This window comes from Sminthopsis crassicaudata, chromosome 4 (genome assembly GCF_048593235.1).
Source record: "Sminthopsis crassicaudata isolate SCR6 chromosome 4, ASM4859323v1, whole genome shotgun sequence".
Classification (NCBI taxonomy): Eukaryota; Metazoa; Chordata; class Mammalia; order Dasyuromorphia; family Dasyuridae; genus Sminthopsis; species Sminthopsis crassicaudata.
The window spans coordinates 33,892,157-33,912,378 of NC_133620.1; the positions used below are offsets into that span (position 1 = coordinate 33,892,157).

General features: G+C 32.8%; 1 protein-coding gene across 1 annotated transcript in view; it reads right to left on the minus strand.

Annotated features, from left to right (window-relative positions):
- Positions 1–214: 214 nt before the first annotated feature.
- LOC141541794 (DBIRD complex subunit ZNF326-like) overlaps positions 215–20,222 on the minus strand; it is a 34,306-nt gene continuing 14,298 nt past the window's right edge. The window contains exons 5-11 of the mRNA XM_074266274.1: positions 17,675–17,870; positions 11,633–11,741; positions 9,867–10,014; positions 8,119–8,218; positions 4,752–4,882; positions 3,144–3,239; positions 215–1,330 (exon numbers count right to left, since the gene is read on the minus strand). Coding sequence (XP_074122375.1) covers positions 1,139–1,330; positions 3,144–3,239; positions 4,752–4,882; positions 8,119–8,218; positions 9,867–10,014; positions 11,633–11,741; positions 17,675–17,870 — 972 coding nt within the window. The 3' untranslated portion in view covers positions 215–1,138. The remainder of the gene's footprint in view (positions 1,331–3,143; positions 3,240–4,751; positions 4,883–8,118; positions 8,219–9,866; positions 10,015–11,632; positions 11,742–17,674; positions 17,871–20,222) is intronic.

The following is a 20,222-nucleotide window of genomic DNA, read 5'->3' on the forward strand; positions in this document are numbered from 1 at the left end:
CTATCTTAATTTTAGGGGAGAAAACATACATTTAGACAAGCTAATGATATCTTTCAATATAAACAATGATGAACAGTTATGAATAGTTATATTCTGACTTACTTATCCCTCACTAAAGGGAAGGAAAAAATGCTTAAAAGAAAAAATTTAAGGAGAAGTTCCACCAACCCTCAACCATAACTATTTTAAAGAAAGTGTCACAAAAACAGTCTTCTAAAATTCAGTGATTATTTATTCCAAAGAGACAATATTCACAAAAATATGACAGTTTGATTCTTAATCTATCAGTCAGTTAAGTGGCATGACAAACGAACTCATAATAGCTATGATACAATTCTGTATTTAAACATACAATCAAAAAAAGTCAAGGTTTGGCACGGGGAAAAAAAAAAAAAACTAAAAATCTCTAAACAGATCCGCCAAGATATTCAAAACCAATTTTATGCTGGAAAAAATGAAATTTGGAAAGCTCTATATTTGTCAAAAATTTGATTACTGATACAAATGAAGTTCTATCCAACAAATTTTCAATATCTGAATTCTGAAGCTACACAATCTTGATTTTGAAAATACCACAATGATAAATTCCAGTTGATCAAAATTATTACTTCAGGAAAAAATGTTTCTAAAAAGCATTTGCTACTAAAAATTGACACACAGTCCAAAAAGGTTTTTAAGTGTATACTCTTAACACAAATTAGCATACACTGAGTAATACAGTCTAAAAATAGCCATACTTAAAGCAAAAAAGTTCTGGCCCAATCATATTTCAAAGGGGTAATAATTCAAAAGTTTTTTATACATTATGAATATTTACTCCCATGAGCAGCACTTCTAATAAATGATTACAGTAGACATATTAATATTAAACATCTTAGTGTCAACATCTGTAAAGTGGGGGAAAAAAAAAAAAAAAAGGCAAAACAAAATCATACAAACAACTTACCAGATCTAAATTTGGTTACTATAAAAGTTTTACTAAAATAGTCTTACCCTTCATTTTTGTAAAACAAATCCAAAACATTTTGAATTTAAAGATCATGGAATGCATGCACAGAGTATTAAACAACTAATTTTATACTATTTAAAATCTTAGTCAATTTAGGGGGAGAAATGCTACATCTAATTCCTCGTGTCGTTAATTTTCTTCAGGCTGTTCAATATTGAAGTCAACTTGTTCTTCTGTTCCTTCTTCTTCTTCCTCTACTTCCTCCTCTTCTACTACTTCTTCTTCTTCTTCTACAGGCTCATCAATCTTTTCTTCCTCCTCATCAGATTCTTCTCCTTGTTGCTCCTGACTTGGATCTGCAGCTTCAAAAGGATTCTTACCCTGAAACCAAAATAACAATTTGTCTATAGAAGTGACATATTAGTTTTATGTGAATCAAATTCTAATACTCTGAACACTTTAAAATGATAGATACATGTGATCTGTTGTGATGATTACCGCCTGAAGAAGGCATGTTTGTGCCATTTATCCTACTTTTTACCAATAGAGAGCAACCAAAGAGATTTGCCAACCTAATGAAACTGCTAATTTATTTCCCATTTTCCTGCAGCCTAATAAAATTCTAGAGGCATTCATATGAAATAACTTTTTAATTATTTTTAAAACAAAGCAAATGTCATAAAAACTAACTGAACACAAACTCCTCATTAGTCACTGTATTTTTATGAGTCTTCTTAAGCTTCAGTTGAATGTTTTTTAAGTTTCATAATTTTGCAACAGTACTAAAAATTTATGACAGACATAAAATCTGGATGTCTCAATTATTGGTAATAGTGGAATTTTAAAAATTGAACATGCCATTTTAATCTCAAAAATGGCCTGAACCTTAATACTTAATAGCCTAAGCCTATTTCACTTAATTTAGCAGTATAAGGAGATGACTTTCTATTCTACAGTACCAATTCTGTACTAGCCTACTCTTCAAAAATCATTATCATCTCTTAGATAATTGGAGTTTGAAAGGAATCTAGATTACAAATTACAAAATTGCTTATGTTAAAAAAGAAGGGTTTTACTTCAGCAAGATTTCAGTTCTACTATAAGAACATTTAAAAATAGATATAAACATGAAGTTTTTAAAGACACCAAGCCCAAGAGATTTCTACTGGGAGCCTTAGAAAAGACTTACAAAATCCAGCCACTTCACAATAAAGTACTACTCTGTTCTCATGTCTCTCTAATGAATGAAAAAAATGTGGACATAAACACATTCCACCAAGTGACCTGTTAATATTCTTCAAAATAATTTGGAAGTTCAGTCAATTTCTTTTTCTACTGGATTCCATGATTACTTTTTGATATAATAACTAAGAGTATTCACTGAAAATATCTGCAATTTGTGCCTTTACATAATTTTGTTTAAAATATCAACCATATCACAGTTCTGTCTAAATAATTTACATAAATATTATAGCTAACAATTTACTCTTTGATATCTATCTAAAAAACTTAACAGGACATATATGAAAATTGAGGTCAAGATAACAAAGAATAACTTGCTTTATTTTTTTTTTTCAGAGAATGCAGAATAAGAGTCAGTCTACTTAATTACAGCCTATCAATATCATAATTAAGAAGTGACATGATATAGCAACTTTCTATAACTCTTCCAAATAGTTTCCCCATTCTTCTCAAAACTCAAGCCATTTCATTGAGGGGGAAGGATAGCAAACATGCAAGATGATGAAACAAAGTTTCAAAACACTCTGAATTTAATGGGATTTAATAAATATAAAGTCCTGAAGCTTGTTGAAATCAACAAGATGGGCAAGTTACTTCTAAAGGCTTCAACTTTCTGAGACTCCAAGTTCAGTAGGAGTCAGCACTATCATGTGGCAGGTAAAAGTTAATTACATGCAAATATAGATTGCTAGAATCATAGCTCTCAAAAAAGATGTCTACACCTAAAAAAAGTATCCAAATAGCAAAAAACTGTCCAAAAACAGGAAGTTGTGTGTGTGTGTGTGTGTGTGTGTGTGTGTGTGTGTGTGTATGTATAGGTCTTTATTTAAAACATTCAGTATAATTCCCTGACCTTATTTACTAAATCTAAAGATGGGAATATGTGAACACTGTAGCAACTTAATAATCACAGTATTATATTAACACTTGGAAAATCTGCTCAAAATCTTACCTTAACAAAAAGTTCATACCGTGCTTTTACAATTGGATTATTCAAGATGCTGGTTGCAGTTAAGACACTCTCTCTTTTTATTTGTTCCCTATATGCCTACAAGAAGAAAAAAAAAAGCCATAAATACTTAAAGAGTTAACTCAAGTGAAAGTATTCAAAATTCATAAGTATTTTCGTTCAAATCATTCATTTTCTATAACATTAGAAAACTGCCTACAAAATCTAATAGCTAAAATAATTAATTGTTCATTCATAGGATTTCAAGATATAAAAATCACTAAGTATTTAAATTATTTATCTTGTATAAATATTCTAAGAATCTATTTGTGCTAATTCCTCTCACTTCTAATGCTATTCTAATAACAAAAGCTGAAGGAGACTTGTTTTAAGACTGCATTTGTAATGCAGTTTTTCTACCCTCAATCCAATTTCTCCCATTTTCTTTAATTTTGCCCCTTTTATTCTTCTTTTCCCTTTAGGGCTCTTTTTTTTTCTTTGCTTCTTTCCTATTATTAAAAGTGAGCACACCAAAAATATAAAAATATAGTCATTCTAAAATGGGGTTTTGGTATAAGAATTAAGATGTTTAAATTCTAGTTAAAAAAAAAAAAGGTAGAACAGGGAAGATGGGTAAAAGCAAAGAAGGAAGCAGAAGGGATGGTTAGAACAGGAATGGTAAAAATGAAATTCACAAAATAAAAAATGGGTTTAATGATGTTTTAGGTCTTATTCTGGGAATCAGTGTGAATATGTTTATAAATATTCTCAAAGTGTATTCCACTTCAAAGCAAAAGAAGATGTTATAAATTTATTTATGCTTGGGACAGAGTTTTCTAATTTCTTTCCCAAACCACAAAATCTTTTGGCTTTTACTGACCTTAATAATGACCCTGCATGAACTACAACATGAGCTGAAAGCTAGATCTGCAGAGAAGCAAAACTATTTAAAACTGGAATATAGCTCAAAATTTCAAAGATGATATAATGATCTAGTATTTAATAATCCTAATGCTTTTTCTCTTTTTAGCAAGTTTACCTTTCCTACAGGTTACCAGAATCAACTTTAAAAATTGGCAAGTTTTCACGCTCTCAGTAAAGAAATAATTTTTAGGAATTGGGAGCTACATGGCCTTTTAATCACAAAGAAAAAAAAAAAAAAAAAAAAAAAAAAAAAAAAAAATATATATATATATATATATATATATATATATATATATGTTTTTTTTTTTAGCAAAGCAAGTGGTGTTAAATGACTTACCCAGGGTCACACAACTAGGAAGTGTTAACTGTCCTGAGGCTGGATTTGAACTCAGATCCTCCTGTCTTTAGGGCCGGTGCTCTGCCATCTAACCACCCCAAATCCAACTATTTTTAACAGCATTGCTTATATACTTATTTTTCCTTTCTTCAAAAATTAAAATCTCAAACCATTCAGCAGGATTTTAAAAATTACAAATCTAAGTATCCTTTCAGCTACAAATACCTGAAGATATTTATAGGGATCAAAGTGAAACCAGTTCAGAGGTAGTGACCCAGGAAGCACCATCAGCCCTTAGCAGCACAAACGTAAGAGAAGTCAATGGCTTACTAGACTAGATTCAAACATACTTGTTTCCCCTTGGCATGGTCAGGAGATTTTAAGTGCTGTTGAACCGAACTGTGTAAGGCAGGTACATACACACTGCAAGCACTGCAGTGCACAGTCTCTACTTTCATCATGTGGTCATCTGCAGTAACCCCTAAAAAATACATTCAACTATTAAAGAGAATTAATAACTCACAGTGCAACATTAAAATGCTGCCTTGAGAGTAGTAGACAAAATCATGTGTAAAAGACTGTTATTCCAATAAATATGAGAAATCGACTATATTGATCAAAGAATATACATATCAGAAAAGAGCAGGACTTATATAAACATTTTCTCTATACTAGAAACTTCACACAAGTCATTTCATTCCCACATTACACTGAAGAGCAAAAAAAAGTTATCCAAAAAATAGGAGGATAAATTGGAAAAAAAAAAAAACAAAACAAAACCCTACAATCCTTAAATTTGGAAAGCTAGAGGCCAAGAAGAAAATCTAACAAATTGCATAAAATCATGAAGAGCATGAATAGGGTGAACATAAATTCACCAAGTCCCAGCATATCTAGCATACCTTAACACTTGCATAAATATGCAAAATTTCAAATTATGCCAACTACCAATATACATAGTATGACAAGGACAGTGTTATCCTAAAAGGTAGTAGAGGCCCAAAACAAACCAAAATAGGATCAATAATGATAAGACATAAATTCACAGACAACACAGAACAACAATGAGCTAGAAAAAGGAATTAAGCATGTTTGGGGTTACATAAGGAATTTTAAAATGATAGTAACACTGGACAACCCTGCCTTATTACACAATTCTCTATGGTATTATGAAACAACTCAAGACAATGTGGAGAGACCAAAGGGGTCTGACACAGCATCATGGATCATAGGATCATTGATGTTCCTAAAATCTAATTTCTCTATTTAAAAAAAAAAAAAAAAGAAATATGATGAGATCTTCAGCGACTCAATAATTTCAAAGAATGAGGAAGAAACAGGGATAAAGAGAAAGGCCAAGTACTGAAGTGAGAGGAGATGAGGAGCTTCTCTGTAGCAGGATTCAGGAAAGAGAAGAAAGGACAAATTGAAGGAAAGTGCAAAAGAGAATTCTATTAGGGCTCCAATGTTTCACCTTGAATACCCTCCCAATCCCTCATGGATCATCTCTCTCATTCCAGAAAAGACAAAACACAAGGACATAACTTCCTTCCAGAATAAACCATCTCATTTTTGGCTATTTGATCTTAAGCTCTCCTCAAAAAAAACAAAACAAAACAAAACAAAAAAACAAACCAAAAAAAAAAAAAAAAAACAAAACAAAACAAAAAAAACCCACAAACAAACTTTACTCCTGACATGAGTAATATTGACCCTTAAGGAATCTAAGACCAAAGTGGCATTTATTAAAATCCTCTCCTTATGCCTAAATGCTAAGTGCAAATAATGATAATCATCTAATTCCAAGTCTTTTATCTGAGGTATATGAATTTCTTTTTCTCTTTTTAAATGTTTTCTAATGTTTATTTCAATATAATTTTTTTCCTTTATAATCCTATACATTTTATTTTATACATTTAAAAACACTATTCTGAAAAAGAGGTCCATGGGCTTCACTAAACTGCCAGAGAGGTTCATGACACACAAAAAAGTTAAGAACCTATCTTATCTAATTATTTAGAGCAATAGAACTGGAAAAACATGTCATTTCTTTCATTTGAAAAGATCCATATTCTGGTATATTCATTTTTAATCACAAGTTCATTTTAAAAGATGATAAAGTGGAAGCATTTAAACTACCAAAATATTTATTGCTGTAGCATCAAAAGGAATTTTAGAAATCAAACCTAAATAGAATTGTTTAAAAACTTTAAAAATATGCATAATTTGCTGAGGAGAGAATTATAGAAAGGGGATAAAGTCACATTAATAAAGTATATTTTTAAAAGAGAGACGGGGAAAATAGTCTTTCAACAATGTACTTCTTAGAGGAAATAAAATACAAAATCAATTCATTTGATCACATAAAAATAAAATAGTAAAGAAAAATACCCTCCAAAAGTTGTATCAACCATTTCTACTAAAATTTCTAAGTGACTAATAAATTGGCAAGAATAAGAGCCATTCTTCTATAAACATGTGCCTTAAAGGATCACATAATTACTATTCTAAAAATCCACAGAGGCAATCTAGTCCAATCACCTCACTTTATGGATGAGGAAATAAAAATGCAGGACAATAAACTAACTTACCCAAGATCACAAAGTGGGAGAGAGCCAGGATTTGAACCCAGGTCATCTGACTCCAAATCCAAATGCTCTTATCCCACTATTATACCACAGGGAAATGAAAAGGCAGTTCTGGAAACCCATAAATTACCAATAATCACATCAAAAAATCCAAAAATCTCTATAAATGAGAGAAACATAAATTAAAATTCTTAGAATTTGACTTGATACTTATCAAATTGGCAAAAATAACAAAGGAGGGCAACTGTGTGGTTTAAAAAAACAAAAACAAAAACAAAAAAAAACCTATGGGGGAAGCTATGAATTAGTTCACCCCCTTCATTAAGCAATTTGAAATTATGTCGAGTGCCATAACAATATATACCCTCTTTAAACCAATGATCCATAGCCTGAGACTGTTGTATCACCATGATCTTATAACAAGGGGGGAAAAAAGAAATGTTGATATAAAAGCATGGCAAGTAGTAGCACTCAATACTCCTAGAAGCAGCAAGCCCCAAACTAACATTCAGCTGCTGGAGAATGGCAGAACAAGCCATGGTGGCTATTATATCACTCTTTTTAAAAAAAAGAATTCAAAGAATTATGGGAAAAATTACAGAATGAGAGACAATATAAAATAGAATCAAAAGAATAAGGATACACACTCTACAACTTTAATTATAAAAAAAGAACAATAAACCTAGGAATTAAATTCACAAAAAAGGACAAAAAATCAGGAAGTAAAAGGTGACAAGGATGTTAAAGTCATGTATAGGTATCTTTGGGACTTGCTTTAAGAAAATAGCACATAACAATATACAACTTAATTATTCACCATGCTTGCTCATTTTTATTATTTCTTTATTCCTACTTGTGAATCTTAATATTTGAACTTATGTAGAGAAGTTACAATAAATTTTTCTTAAAGATTTTTAAGGATATTTTGCAAAATTCTATCACTTGCATATTGCAAATATGAAATCCAAAACACACAACAAAGACCACTGCCTTTAAAATGATGTCTTCACATTCTGAATCTTGCTCCTAATTAGGTGAAAAGGATATCAATTCTCAAGAGATAGAAAGACACAACAAGCTCCCAAGTTTATCAAACATTTAGAAAACACAAATGGTGAAAAATATCTACCTTCCATTACATCTTTCTCAATTGCTTTGACAGCTTCCGTATCATTCGTCGTCTGTTGTTTACGCATTGATGTTTTCTTGAATTTATTTACCATACATTCCTAAAATAAACAAAGAAAGAAAAAAAGGTCCAGCAGTATAAATATATAATAATAGCTATCATTCATATATTCATACAGGTTTATAAAGCACTTGACATCTGTTATGGCACTTAAGTCTTATGTAACTGATGTAGAGATATTATCACTTTAATTTTAAAGAAGAAACTGAGATTCAGAAAGCTTAAAGTGTCCTGGCCACGGTGACATAACTAATTTGTACTGTAAGAGAAATTGCAGATCAGTCATTCCTGACTCCAAACTGAGTCTCAACCCTCAAGAATTGCATAAGGTCATAAAGGAAACAACATAAAAAAAAAATATAAAAGTTAAAAAACAATATAATCAAATATAAAGATATACTAAACGAAATCACAAACCTAGTAGGAGTTTTTATTTTGCTATTATTGTTTTTAACTGGAGAAGCCAATGCAGACTGGACTAATTAACTGAAGCTTTATGGAAAGGTAAGGAAGACCTCCCCTATCTCAGGATAGAAACATTTCTGATAGTTAAAATGGCTCATTTTCTTTTCAATGTTAGATTCCCCACTCTCATCAAGAATGCCCATTCACACTGACAAAAATGTTTAGATTTTTAAGTCCTTCTCATCAAATAGGGTTCCAATTTATTTCTTATTTCTGGACTACAGTATTTGTGACATCCAAGTAAAGATTCACTTTTTCATTGTTTATCACCAAAAGTCCAATGGACCAATAGCAAAAAATCAGAATTGTCAGGTGCTAAACATCCTAACAAAGCAATTCTGTAGAAAGAGTTCAGTTTACCTGCTCAATCAAAGCAAGCTCTTCATATATTCCATCATTTTTATTGCAAAAGATTCACTCACCAAATATTGCATATAATTTCTAATAATTACAGTGTACAAGAAGAATGTATAATCCACAAGAACCAAATTTCATGGAATTAAGAGAGCTGCTTCCAGTACCTGATAGATTGTCAGGCCATGGGCCCAAACTGGTGACAAGGGAACAAAGATACTCTATATACAGACCTTCAAGTTAATAAGGGACTTTCCACCAATACTATAGTATATTGTCATGATACAGGTTTAAGTTCTCTGGAAGCAATTTAAGATAAGGGAATATATTTTAGACTCAGTAAATGCCAACATAGTTGGCAGACAGACATGATTAGTATGCTAGAAAAGAGAAACTGGGAGAAATATACTATTGACCAGCACCTACTGCTCCCCACAATGGACCACCATTACAAATTCCTTTTCTTATCTTTAAGCTTAACCACTGGATGTCGTGACTCCATATGCTTTGGCCGTTTCTTGAAGATATAGACTGCTTTGTTTTTTTTATTTATATTTCTATTAAATAGCGCAATAACAAAAATACAATAATAAAGACTTGATTAATGAATAACCAGTAACAGCTTTCTGCTTAGTCCCCAACATCTTGTTTATGTACTTGCTTTTTTTATATGTGAACCCCCATCTCTGATCCTCAAAGAGAATGCTTCCCTTCCCCCTGCCTCAATCTCTGAATACCTAATAACCAGTAAGTATTGATCACATGTCTACTTTGGAATTCAGCATCCTGATTACTCAATTGTTATTACTTTCATTATCTTAATTCTAATAAAAAAGTAAGGGTCCATAACTATGGGGAAAACTACTTACGTGTAAAAATTCCATAACTATTTTGTCAAATTTGGTTTGTTTCTGAATATGATCTAAAGTTTCCTTGTGAGAAGAACTTTCCAAATGAAGCTCAATTTCTTTTTCTTCAAATGTTCGAAATTTGCAAAACGAACACGTGAATGCCATCCTATGAAGGAACAAAAACAAACCAAACCAAAAATTTTAAGAAAATGGTCAAACTTAAGATTTCTGAGAACTGTACCAATGAAATTGATATAATAAGCATTAAAAATTTTCTGAAGTCCCACCTGAGGGCAGGGGGAAACAACACTATTTTTATATGAGTAAGTCAAGCAATGGTCATCGTTTACAGTTTCATCATTGTAATGGAACAATTCAGCATTTCTGGCCTGTATCCCTCAATCTATGCATATAAAAAGGCTCACAGAGATTCCTATACTGAACTTCTAAGTTAAGCCAGAATCCAGAAAGGTCCACTTCAAAGTTGTATTATAGAAAACTTAATTCTCTAGTTATTGAAATCAAAATTTGCACCTTAATTTTAATTTCATAATTAGTTACCTAAAGAAATCAAGGGAACTTCTAATAAGTCTGGACCAAAGTAGTATTACTTAAGATTCAGAAATAAACTCTTTCTCTGAGTGTCTCTGAGGACCAGCAACCTTCTTAACAAAGAATGATTGCTGGCTCATTAAGTCCACCTCAGTCTAGACACAAATATTCAGAGCCTCTGGAATAATCCTAGAATTTAGGATCATGATTATAAGAGTTAATGATAATTTGTAAGAAGGTAATAAAAGCTATCTTGAAGAGGAAGGCGTTGTCTTAGGAGCTAAAGAATTTTCCCTCACTTGAAAATATGAGAAGATTGAATGGCATCTTGACATATCTTGCCATTCATTTTGCCACTGCCACTCTTCTCCCACACTCACCTGAATAGCACCCTCCTCCTCTCTGGACCTGAAACTTTTGCCTTCCTGTCCAGGTGACCTAACCAACTCAGCATTGGAACTCCATCCTAGAGATGACTTTGGGGAATGAATACAAACTCATTAACCAGGGGCAGCTAGATGGTGCAATGAGTAGAGCACCAGCCCTGGAGTCAGGAGGACCTGAGTTCAAATCTGGACCCAGACACTTAACATTTCTTAGCTTAACTAACTCACTTAATCCTAAATGCCTTACCAACCCCCATGTCCCTCCCAAAAAAACCAAATCCATTAACCAACTGTATCTAAATGGTCCCAGACCACTGCTTCCTATTCATCTAACCTCCACCTTTTGGGACATCTTTCCATGCTCCCTCTAAGCCATGTACTTGCCCCTACTTCCCCTTTCTACTTTCTACCTCTTACTTGGGAACAGTAATCAAAGTGAGAGGCTCACACATCTAGAGCTCACAGGATCTAAAGAGGCTCATGTCTACAGAGGAAGAAAATGAAGCCTAGAGAGCCTGAGGGGTTTGTCCAGAAGGAAGCAGGCAGCAGCCACACCAAGGTCTAAACCCTTGACTTCAGACAATAATTCTGAATTCTAGATGTGCCAGTGCTTCTCACTGCTGATGGAAAGAACGTGACACTTAGCAGTCCTGAGATTCCACCGCCATGCTAGCACCCCCCATTCCAAGGCCACTGCTTTTCCTCCTTGTGTGGTCTTAGCTCTCTCAGGAAAGGGACAGTCAGGGTCTCAGCAAACTTTTAAATGCTTAATGACATCTCTAACATAGTAAGCACTTAGTGTTTATATAAACAAAAACTGCTTATATTATTCTATTAAGCACAGACCTGTACTCATCACCATACTTCTCACTGATCTTCTCTCTTCTTCGCCTTTGTTTCTCTCTTCGTATTTCTACTCGTCGTTTCTCCTCTTCACTTTTAGGAGTCATTTTAGCTAGCAAAGTACACAAATAACAACAGTTAAGACTAAAAGAATTTTTAACAAGATTTCTTTCTTCTCTTTTAGCCAACAGGTTCAGAAAACATTTTTTTGTTCTTTTAAGAGAAGAGACAGCAGCAAATACTAAGACATCATAATCAGGGTCACCTAAGTCCTTAGTGAAAAAATAAGAAAAGATCTTAGAATACAATATTCCAAAAGGCAAACAAAAAAGATTTACCATAAAGAATAACTCTCCCTACAAAGATGAGTATCATCCATGTGGGAAGGGGTGGGGGGAGTGGGCGGGGATAGGGGAAAATGGACTTTTAGACTTTTAAGCATTTCTGACAGGAAGACTGGATGTGAGTAGGAATTTTAAAATGTAAAACCATTAGAATAAGGAGGAACCTAGAAAGGTAAATTTCTTGAGACTTGAGAAACAGGAAAAGGCTGTATGATGACATAACATCTAATGATTGAGGAGCAAAGAAGAACAAGTGTCCCATCAGAATTTAAATGTCCTTAAAGGGTATTGAGGAAAGTAAATAAGAAAAACCAGAGGACTAAGGGTTAAGATTATACTGTAGTAAGGGTTTTGAGAGAAGGGAAAGTAAAAAGACTAACAAAAAAATTAATAAGAAAAAAAGAAGATAATATAAAACTTGCTATTTCTTATGATAAGCATACCAAAAAAAGAGAATATAAAAATTAATCATATGCCATAGGGAAGTGGACATCAACTGACCTCTACACTTGTCTGAAATGGACAAAGGAGTATGAAATATAGCCATCCACCCACCCACAATGATACCCATACTCATACCTACACTCACACACAAATATACACACAATTTGGTGGAGAAATAATAGCAAACTCAACTGGGAAACACAATTGGGATGGGGGAATGGGATATAAAGTAAGAAGATACCAAGAAGGAATAGTTCTAATCAAAACTGACTTCCTGATTCTGAAGAGAAAATTGAAAGAGGGGAAAAAAAGAAAAAAGAACTCAATTCTAAAGGAGTGTTCATCATTTGCAAAATGCTTACTAAACAAACCATAGTATTTGAAAGTAAGAGAATATTATTGCATGGTAAAAAAAAAAAAAAAAAAAAAAAAAAAAGGACAACATTCTTCAAACAACTTTGAAAGATTCAGGAATTCTGCCTTTGATGACTGACATAGAGCACTTCTTATGAAACATATTGCCAACTTCCTGTCAAAGAAGAATGGCACTCTTCTCTCAAAAGAGAAGAGAGAGACATAAATCTGTGTATACACCCATTCAGAGGATTTACTTTGCCTATGTTTTGCTGTTAGGAAGGTTTTCTCTTGTTTTTTAAAAAATTAAGGGTGGAACTAATTGGGAAGGTTTGCAATATACACAGACACATACAGACAGACACAAACACACACACAAAACCTTTTTATAAATGCACAAGACAGAAATTCAGTCAAAAGCAAAATAGCTAATAAGTCCCCAGCTTATCTTAACGAAAATTTCTTTCTCAAAAGATGAAAAGAACCAGTGATCAAAATTCCAGTTCTGGACCTTGTGCTCACCCTGAAGTGGGGACTTACCAATTAGTTTCACCCTTTTTTAAAAAAGAGAGAAAACCTTCCTAACAGCAAAGTGAAAATAATGGGAACATGACTTCAAAAATTGCCCAAAAAAGAAGGAGGTGAGTGGACCTCAGGGGCCATCTAGTATAATCCTTATCCAAAAGGAATCCTCCTTGATAACTTACAAAGTAATGATATATTTGAAGTTCCTTAAAAAGGGGGAATCCACTAACTCTGAAGAAAGTTTATTCTACTCTGGGATAGTTCTAATTGTTGTAAGTTTTCCCTCACATTAATCTTAAATTTGAAACTTACACACAGCCCTTTTGGTTCTAATCTCTGAGGCCAAACAGAACCAATTTTCATTCATTCAAATAAACATTTTTAAGTTCATTCAATGTGCCAGGCTCTATGCTTAGCACTGAGGATAGAAAAAGAGGCAAAAGAGAGTCCTTGCTCTCAGGGTCACAAAATAATGGGGGAGACAACATGTAAACAAACATATTCAAAGCAAGTACATACAGGATGAATAGAAAATAATTAAAAGAGGAAAAGCACTGGAATTAGCAGGGGTTAGAGACTTCCTGAAAAAAAAATGGAATTTTAGTTGAGATTTAAAGAAATCTAGGAAGATAGAAGTCAAAGCAGAAAAGGGAGAGAGTTTCAAATGAACTAAAGGAAACCCCAAAGCTAAAAGACGGCATGTCTTGCTTGTAGAATAGGGAGGATCACTATGGAACAAAGAATGCATATAGGAGCATTTGGTGTAAGAAAAGCAGAGAGATAGTTTGGGACCAGATTATGATGGGCTTTGAATGCTTAATAGAGCATTTTGTACTTTTCCTTCAGAAAATTTATTGAAGGTGGGGGGATGTGTGTGACATGTTCCACATGGAAGCCTTTGAAATACTTTAGCACTATTGTCATTTCCCTGTTACCCCCATAGTTTCTCTCCTCTAGTCTAACTTTCCTCAAGTTTCTCCAATCACTCCTCATGTAACAGGATCAAGGCTTATGTAACAAAGGAGAGAAAAGCCAAGCATAGTCTGACACAGACCCCAAATTTGGGAAGGATATACTTCAAAGCATTCAGTGATAAAACAGGTAGGATACCATAATTCAAAATTTCAGAAGGGAAGTTAGCCCAAAAAGGAAGAGAAGGAAAAGGAATAACAATGTCTATTTTGCACACTACATGTCAAGCATTGGGCTAAGTAAGTGCTTTTACAAAGTTCTTCAAAGCAACCTTGTGAGACAAATACATTATCATTACTTTTCAGTTGAAGGAACTGCTTAAAGTGACACATTTAGTAAAAATTAACATATTTAGTAACTGTCTGAGGCCAGATTTGTACTTGAGCTTTTCAGACTCCAGACCTAGCACTATGCATGAGCCATGAAGTACCTCTAAAAGAAATAGGAAGCTCTCATGAATGGCACTGTTAGGATAAAAGGGGAAATAATTCCCAATAGAAAAAGGATGGAGTTGCCTAAAGAGACAACCAAGAATGGCCATGAAACCTTCTCAACCAACTTTTTTTTTTTCTTTTAATGGGCTGGACAGAAGGAAATGAGGGCAGAAAACAACAGGTAAAGGCAAAAAGAGAATAATTTAAGGAATACTAAAGTTTCAAAATGCCCCAAAACTGATGAAGATCCTGGAATGAGGAGAACAGAAGGAAATTAAAGGACAACAAAAATCACAGGTATTTATTGTTTTAACTACTAGGTGTTTTAACTACTGAGTCAAAGGGGAAGATCAAAAAAGGCAAAAAATGGCTATCCAGGGAAGATAGGATAAAGAAGCATAGAGGGAAGAGTTGTTCAACTTTCTTTGCTTTGATCTTTTCTGCCCAGAAGAATAACCTTTTACTAGTAGGGAGCTGTTAGCCAACACAGAGAAAGGAAAAGAATACCTATAGTCACTCCTAAGTTCAAGTGGCCAAGTTGATTAATGAATAACATATCTAGATATTAAGATCTTGATCAGTGCAATTGCTGAACCATTGTCAATGATTCTAAAGAACTCTACAGAATGGGAAAATTATACAACATGAGAATAGGGAATTTTCAAAAAGGAGAACAGAGTGGATTCTGCAAATAGGCTGATGATATGGACTTCAATTTCTGCCAAAAATGCCAGGATGGGTAATGAACAACTAAAAAAGGTATAAGTAAAGAGCAAGCATGGATTGAATTCATCAAAAATAGGTGAAACTTTACTACAGTGAAGCTGCATCATATCATTAATTTGGGAGAATTCAACTGTCATATGCTTAGATCGAAACAAAAAAATTTCTGAGACAGAGAGATGACAATTTAAATAGCCCAGATGATTTTTACCAGCCATGTGAGTCTTCTATTCCTTCAGCCAGTCTTGACTCTTATTTCTCAAAACATGGGTATCAAATCCAGACAGAACTATGGAGACTGAATGTAGATCCACCTCTTTTTTGTTATTATTTGTTTCCTTGGTGTTTTTTTTTCCTCTCATGTTTTTTTCCCCTTTTTGATCTGATTTTTTTGTACAGCATAATGAATATAGAAATACGTTTAGAAGAATTGTACATATTTATTCTATATTCGATGGCTTGCTGTCGAAGAGGAAGGACAGGAGAGGTAGAAAAAAAATGGAACATAAGGTTCTGTAAAGGTGAATTCTGAAAACTATCTTTGCATGTATTTGAAAAAAATGAAATATTATTTAAATAAAAAATTTCTGACTTAAATACAAAATACATGGTATCTCTCTCTGCTTTAAAGTAAAAAAATCTAATCCTGGGAAGCTACACTAAACCTCTAATTATGGGAAACTAAAATAATTTTCCAGAATAACTTTGACTCTGTGAGATTTCTGCCTTAAAAACTACTTTCTCACATAAGCTCCAAGCAATATTGAACTCCATAGTTACCTCTTTATCTTTTCTGACTAATAGATTAAAGAATGTTATAGGTAATAGTTTCCTTAAAAATTCTGGCAAAAGACTTTCAAAAATTCTCTCATGTTATTCTTAAAAGATAGATAAATGTAAGCTGAAATAAGTTACAATTAGCTGAATCACTTATAATTAAAGCAATGTAAACAACAATTCAGAGATACTGCCTCATATCCATTAGGTTAGCAAAGTTGACAGAAAAGGAAAATGATAATTGCTGGAAAAGTTGGTGCAGCCTTCTGGAAAGCAATTTGTAACTATGTCCAAATATGAAATCGTGCAAACCCTTTTACCAATGACACTGCTGCTAGATCTTTAGTTCAAAAGATCACAGAAAAAAGAAAAGGGAAAAATATGTTAAAAAATATTTATGACAGCAAAGAACTGAGAAGATGCCTATTAGTTGGAAAATGACTGAGCAAGTTATGGTGTAATATATTGGATTTAACATATATTTTAACATATTTAACATGTATTAGACTGGAGAAGGAGTGAGGGAAAGGAGAGAAAAATTTGGAACAGAAAGTTTTATAAGGGTCAATGCTGAAAAATTACCCATGCATATGTTTTGTAAATAAAAAGCTTTAATAAAAATGATAAAGAACATGGTGTGAAAATGATGAAGAGGATTGTTTTAGAGAAGACTGTAAAAACCTTTACAGAGTAATACAAAGTAAATTGAACAGAATCAGAAAAATGATTTATATAACAACAAAACCATAAAGACAAAGTACTCCAAAAGACTTAGATACTCTTATCAATGTAATGACCAACTACAGTTCAAGAAGACTCATGGTGAAACATGCTGGTTCTCTCCTGAAGGAGAACTGATGGGTTCAGAAGGCAGATTGAATAAAATTTTACACATGCACACATGTGCATACATGTAAACATACATAAACAATATTCATGCATATCACTTCCATGCATTTAAATAACACATATATGTGTGAGCATATATGTTGTCTGCATGCATATATATGAGTTGGTCTTTATACACACACACGGAGAGAGAGAGTGTGTGTGTGTGTCATTATGGGATTGTGTTCTGTTTGAGAACATATTTTGGTGAAAGGGTCTGTTTTTCTTGTTTTCTCATTGTGGGGGGAGATGGTGGAGAGAAGAGAAAAAATTAAAATACAGATAAAATAAAGTTGAAAATTTTTTAACGTTAAAATGAATTGCTATTAGAACTGGGTAAATGGCTGGATCCAAAGAACAATAACAACATGACTTCAGTTTGGAAGAGACTCAATGAGAACAATTCACTAACTGTTACTAAGAGTGCAATTTTCTACATAAAACTTTTGTGGAATCTAAACTAGAAAGTATTCAAAAAAGCCCAACCCCCTCCCAAACCAAAACAAAACAAATGAAAAAAAAAACCCCACAAACTTACTTTATAAGTAAAAAGGCCCAACTGATCATTTCACTTTAGTACTTACTAGGTGATTTTTTCTGATTTATCTTCTCAATCACTTTTGTCAGTTTGAGTTTCTTGATAAATGTCCCGCCAGGCTTAGTAGATGGCTGCATCAATTTTCTCTTGATTCCTCTTGCAGCAACTGCTACATTACTGGGTTTGTTATGATAGTCTACAATAATTCCAGGTTTACGCTTGCCTCCAAAATCACCCATATGCTGTAAATTTGCAAAATCAGTAATTATTAGGAAATTATCCAATCTAAAAATGTCGATTCATATATAAGTTATACATTTCCTATTCTTTTGTTTATTCCTGAAAACTCCCCAGAATGTATATTCTGACATATGCAGCACCCTGGAAAAACATTCAATAGATCAGTATATATTTTCACCACCAGTAGAACAAATATGGATATTGCCTACCTATACAATGGATTTCTGAAATTCACAGTGATTAATTCAGATCATGAATATGCCTATCAAAAGGTTAAAACTTGTACAACTCTCTCTGACAACTCCTCTTCAGAGTTCCCAATTGAACTATCCGAAGAAAATACCTTATAGTAAATCTTTACTTTGCTAAAACTTATGCTTCTAACTAAAAGGTTCTTTTGTTTGGAGTTCTATAAAAGGAAAAAGATGCTAAGATCCATTAAAATTTTATCAGGCTAAAGATTCAGAGCTAAAAGGGACCCCAGATACAATTTAGTCCAAAACCTCTTCCCATACTCCATTTTATAGAAAAAAAAACTAAGATCCAAAGAGATTAAGCAACCTGCCCAGCATCAGGTTTAAAGCAGGATCACTTACTACCCTTCAGACCCAGCACAAAGTAAAGCGTAATCACATCTCATCTACTCTGTGAGCATTCCCCACTTGGAAAATAGATTCTTAACTGTAGTTTCATATAGAAAAAAAGTATATAGATGAACAGAAATCTAAATAACTTTATTTTTACTTTTTCTTCTTGTCTAGGAACTACCAAAATCTCAAGGGAACAAATGCCTCACAGAATTTTATTTAAACAACCACAATCTTCAAATACAAAGCACAGGAGTAATCTGAAGAGAAGAGACCAATGGGAACTGTACAAGTGCTATCGGGGGAAAAAAGAAAATCTTGTTGGTTTATTTAATTCATCAAAAGAAGGGAAGAAAGAAAAGTCCATTCAAACTGGACTGGTGAATACAAAGAGCAGAAATATCTGTTTTACTGCCATGAAAACAAAACTGATGTTTCTTAAAAATATTATTTTTTAGATGAAATCCCACCAAAAAAAAAAAAAAAAAACACCACCCTAGTTACAATAAACTAGTAAACCAAACTGTATAGAAAATATTTTAAAAGTCCTATAATTTTAACACAAGTTTTATAAAAACTATTTTTCAATTCCTCTTATTTATAAAATATACATGAAACTAAGATATATTGTTTACAATTGCATGTTATCTATGTAAACTATATTTAATGTAATTAATAACTGAACAAAGTTTCCAAGATGACTTACAGGTTCATGATTTAAAAAAACCAAAAAACTTTTAATAATTGTCCATTAAAGGTGCAATGCATTTTAACACAATAGTGAACTGCTATAAATGCAAAATTTCTACATGAGGACACCAAGTTATATTGAAGTACTTGTTGCCTATTAATCAAAACATGTTCTTTTTATATATTTGCTCAAAATTATTTTCCTTTGCAAAAAAAAAAAAGGCAGTTGACTCTTTAAAAATCCATTTCTTTAAATAAAGCAGTAACAGAGACATAATATTCTTTATACAATCAAGCTACATTATAACCCTCAAATCCACATACTTACTATAAAAAATTTTTCATCAATCAAATTACTTATGAATACAGGTATAAATACTAAATAACACATTTTGAAATTAAACAATTAGGAGACCAAGTAAAAAATACTCATTTAAATAGTTACACAAAGCATATTCTTTATTATAAAATATGATCACATTAAGGCAATCAAGACATTAAGCTAACTATACATAAGAAATCATTTCTCAATGGTAAAACTAGTTATATGGGTGAAATCAACTAAAAAGAGACTGCATTAAAGAAATTAAAATTGAACAAAGAACTACATCATACAACTTATTAACACCTCTCCAAGCATCCTATCTCCATCCCGCCCCAATGTAGAAACATGATTAAGCAAAAATGAAATGCTTCCGACTTTTAGTCTTTATTGTTTAATGTGGAATCTGTTGAGAATTATGCTTGCCAGAACTTATCAACAAAACTTTTTTGGGTCATACATTGCACCTTTAACCTACTCAAAATCTTAAAAGGTTTCACAGTTACCTTTTACAATAATCTAAAAATATCACACCAGCAAAAATGCTCGTGTTTACAAGGAAAATGCAACTCCTTTTAACCCCTTTTAGACCAAACCTGTATCATCCTCACTTTTCAAATAAAAGGATTTGAACTATTCCTCTCCTACTGCCATTCATTTTCAACTTTGTCAACTTAAGAAAAACTTACTTCCAACTCAGTTTATGCTTGGTCAAAGTACAGTGGGATGAAAACAGTATGTGATCCATGTTATAA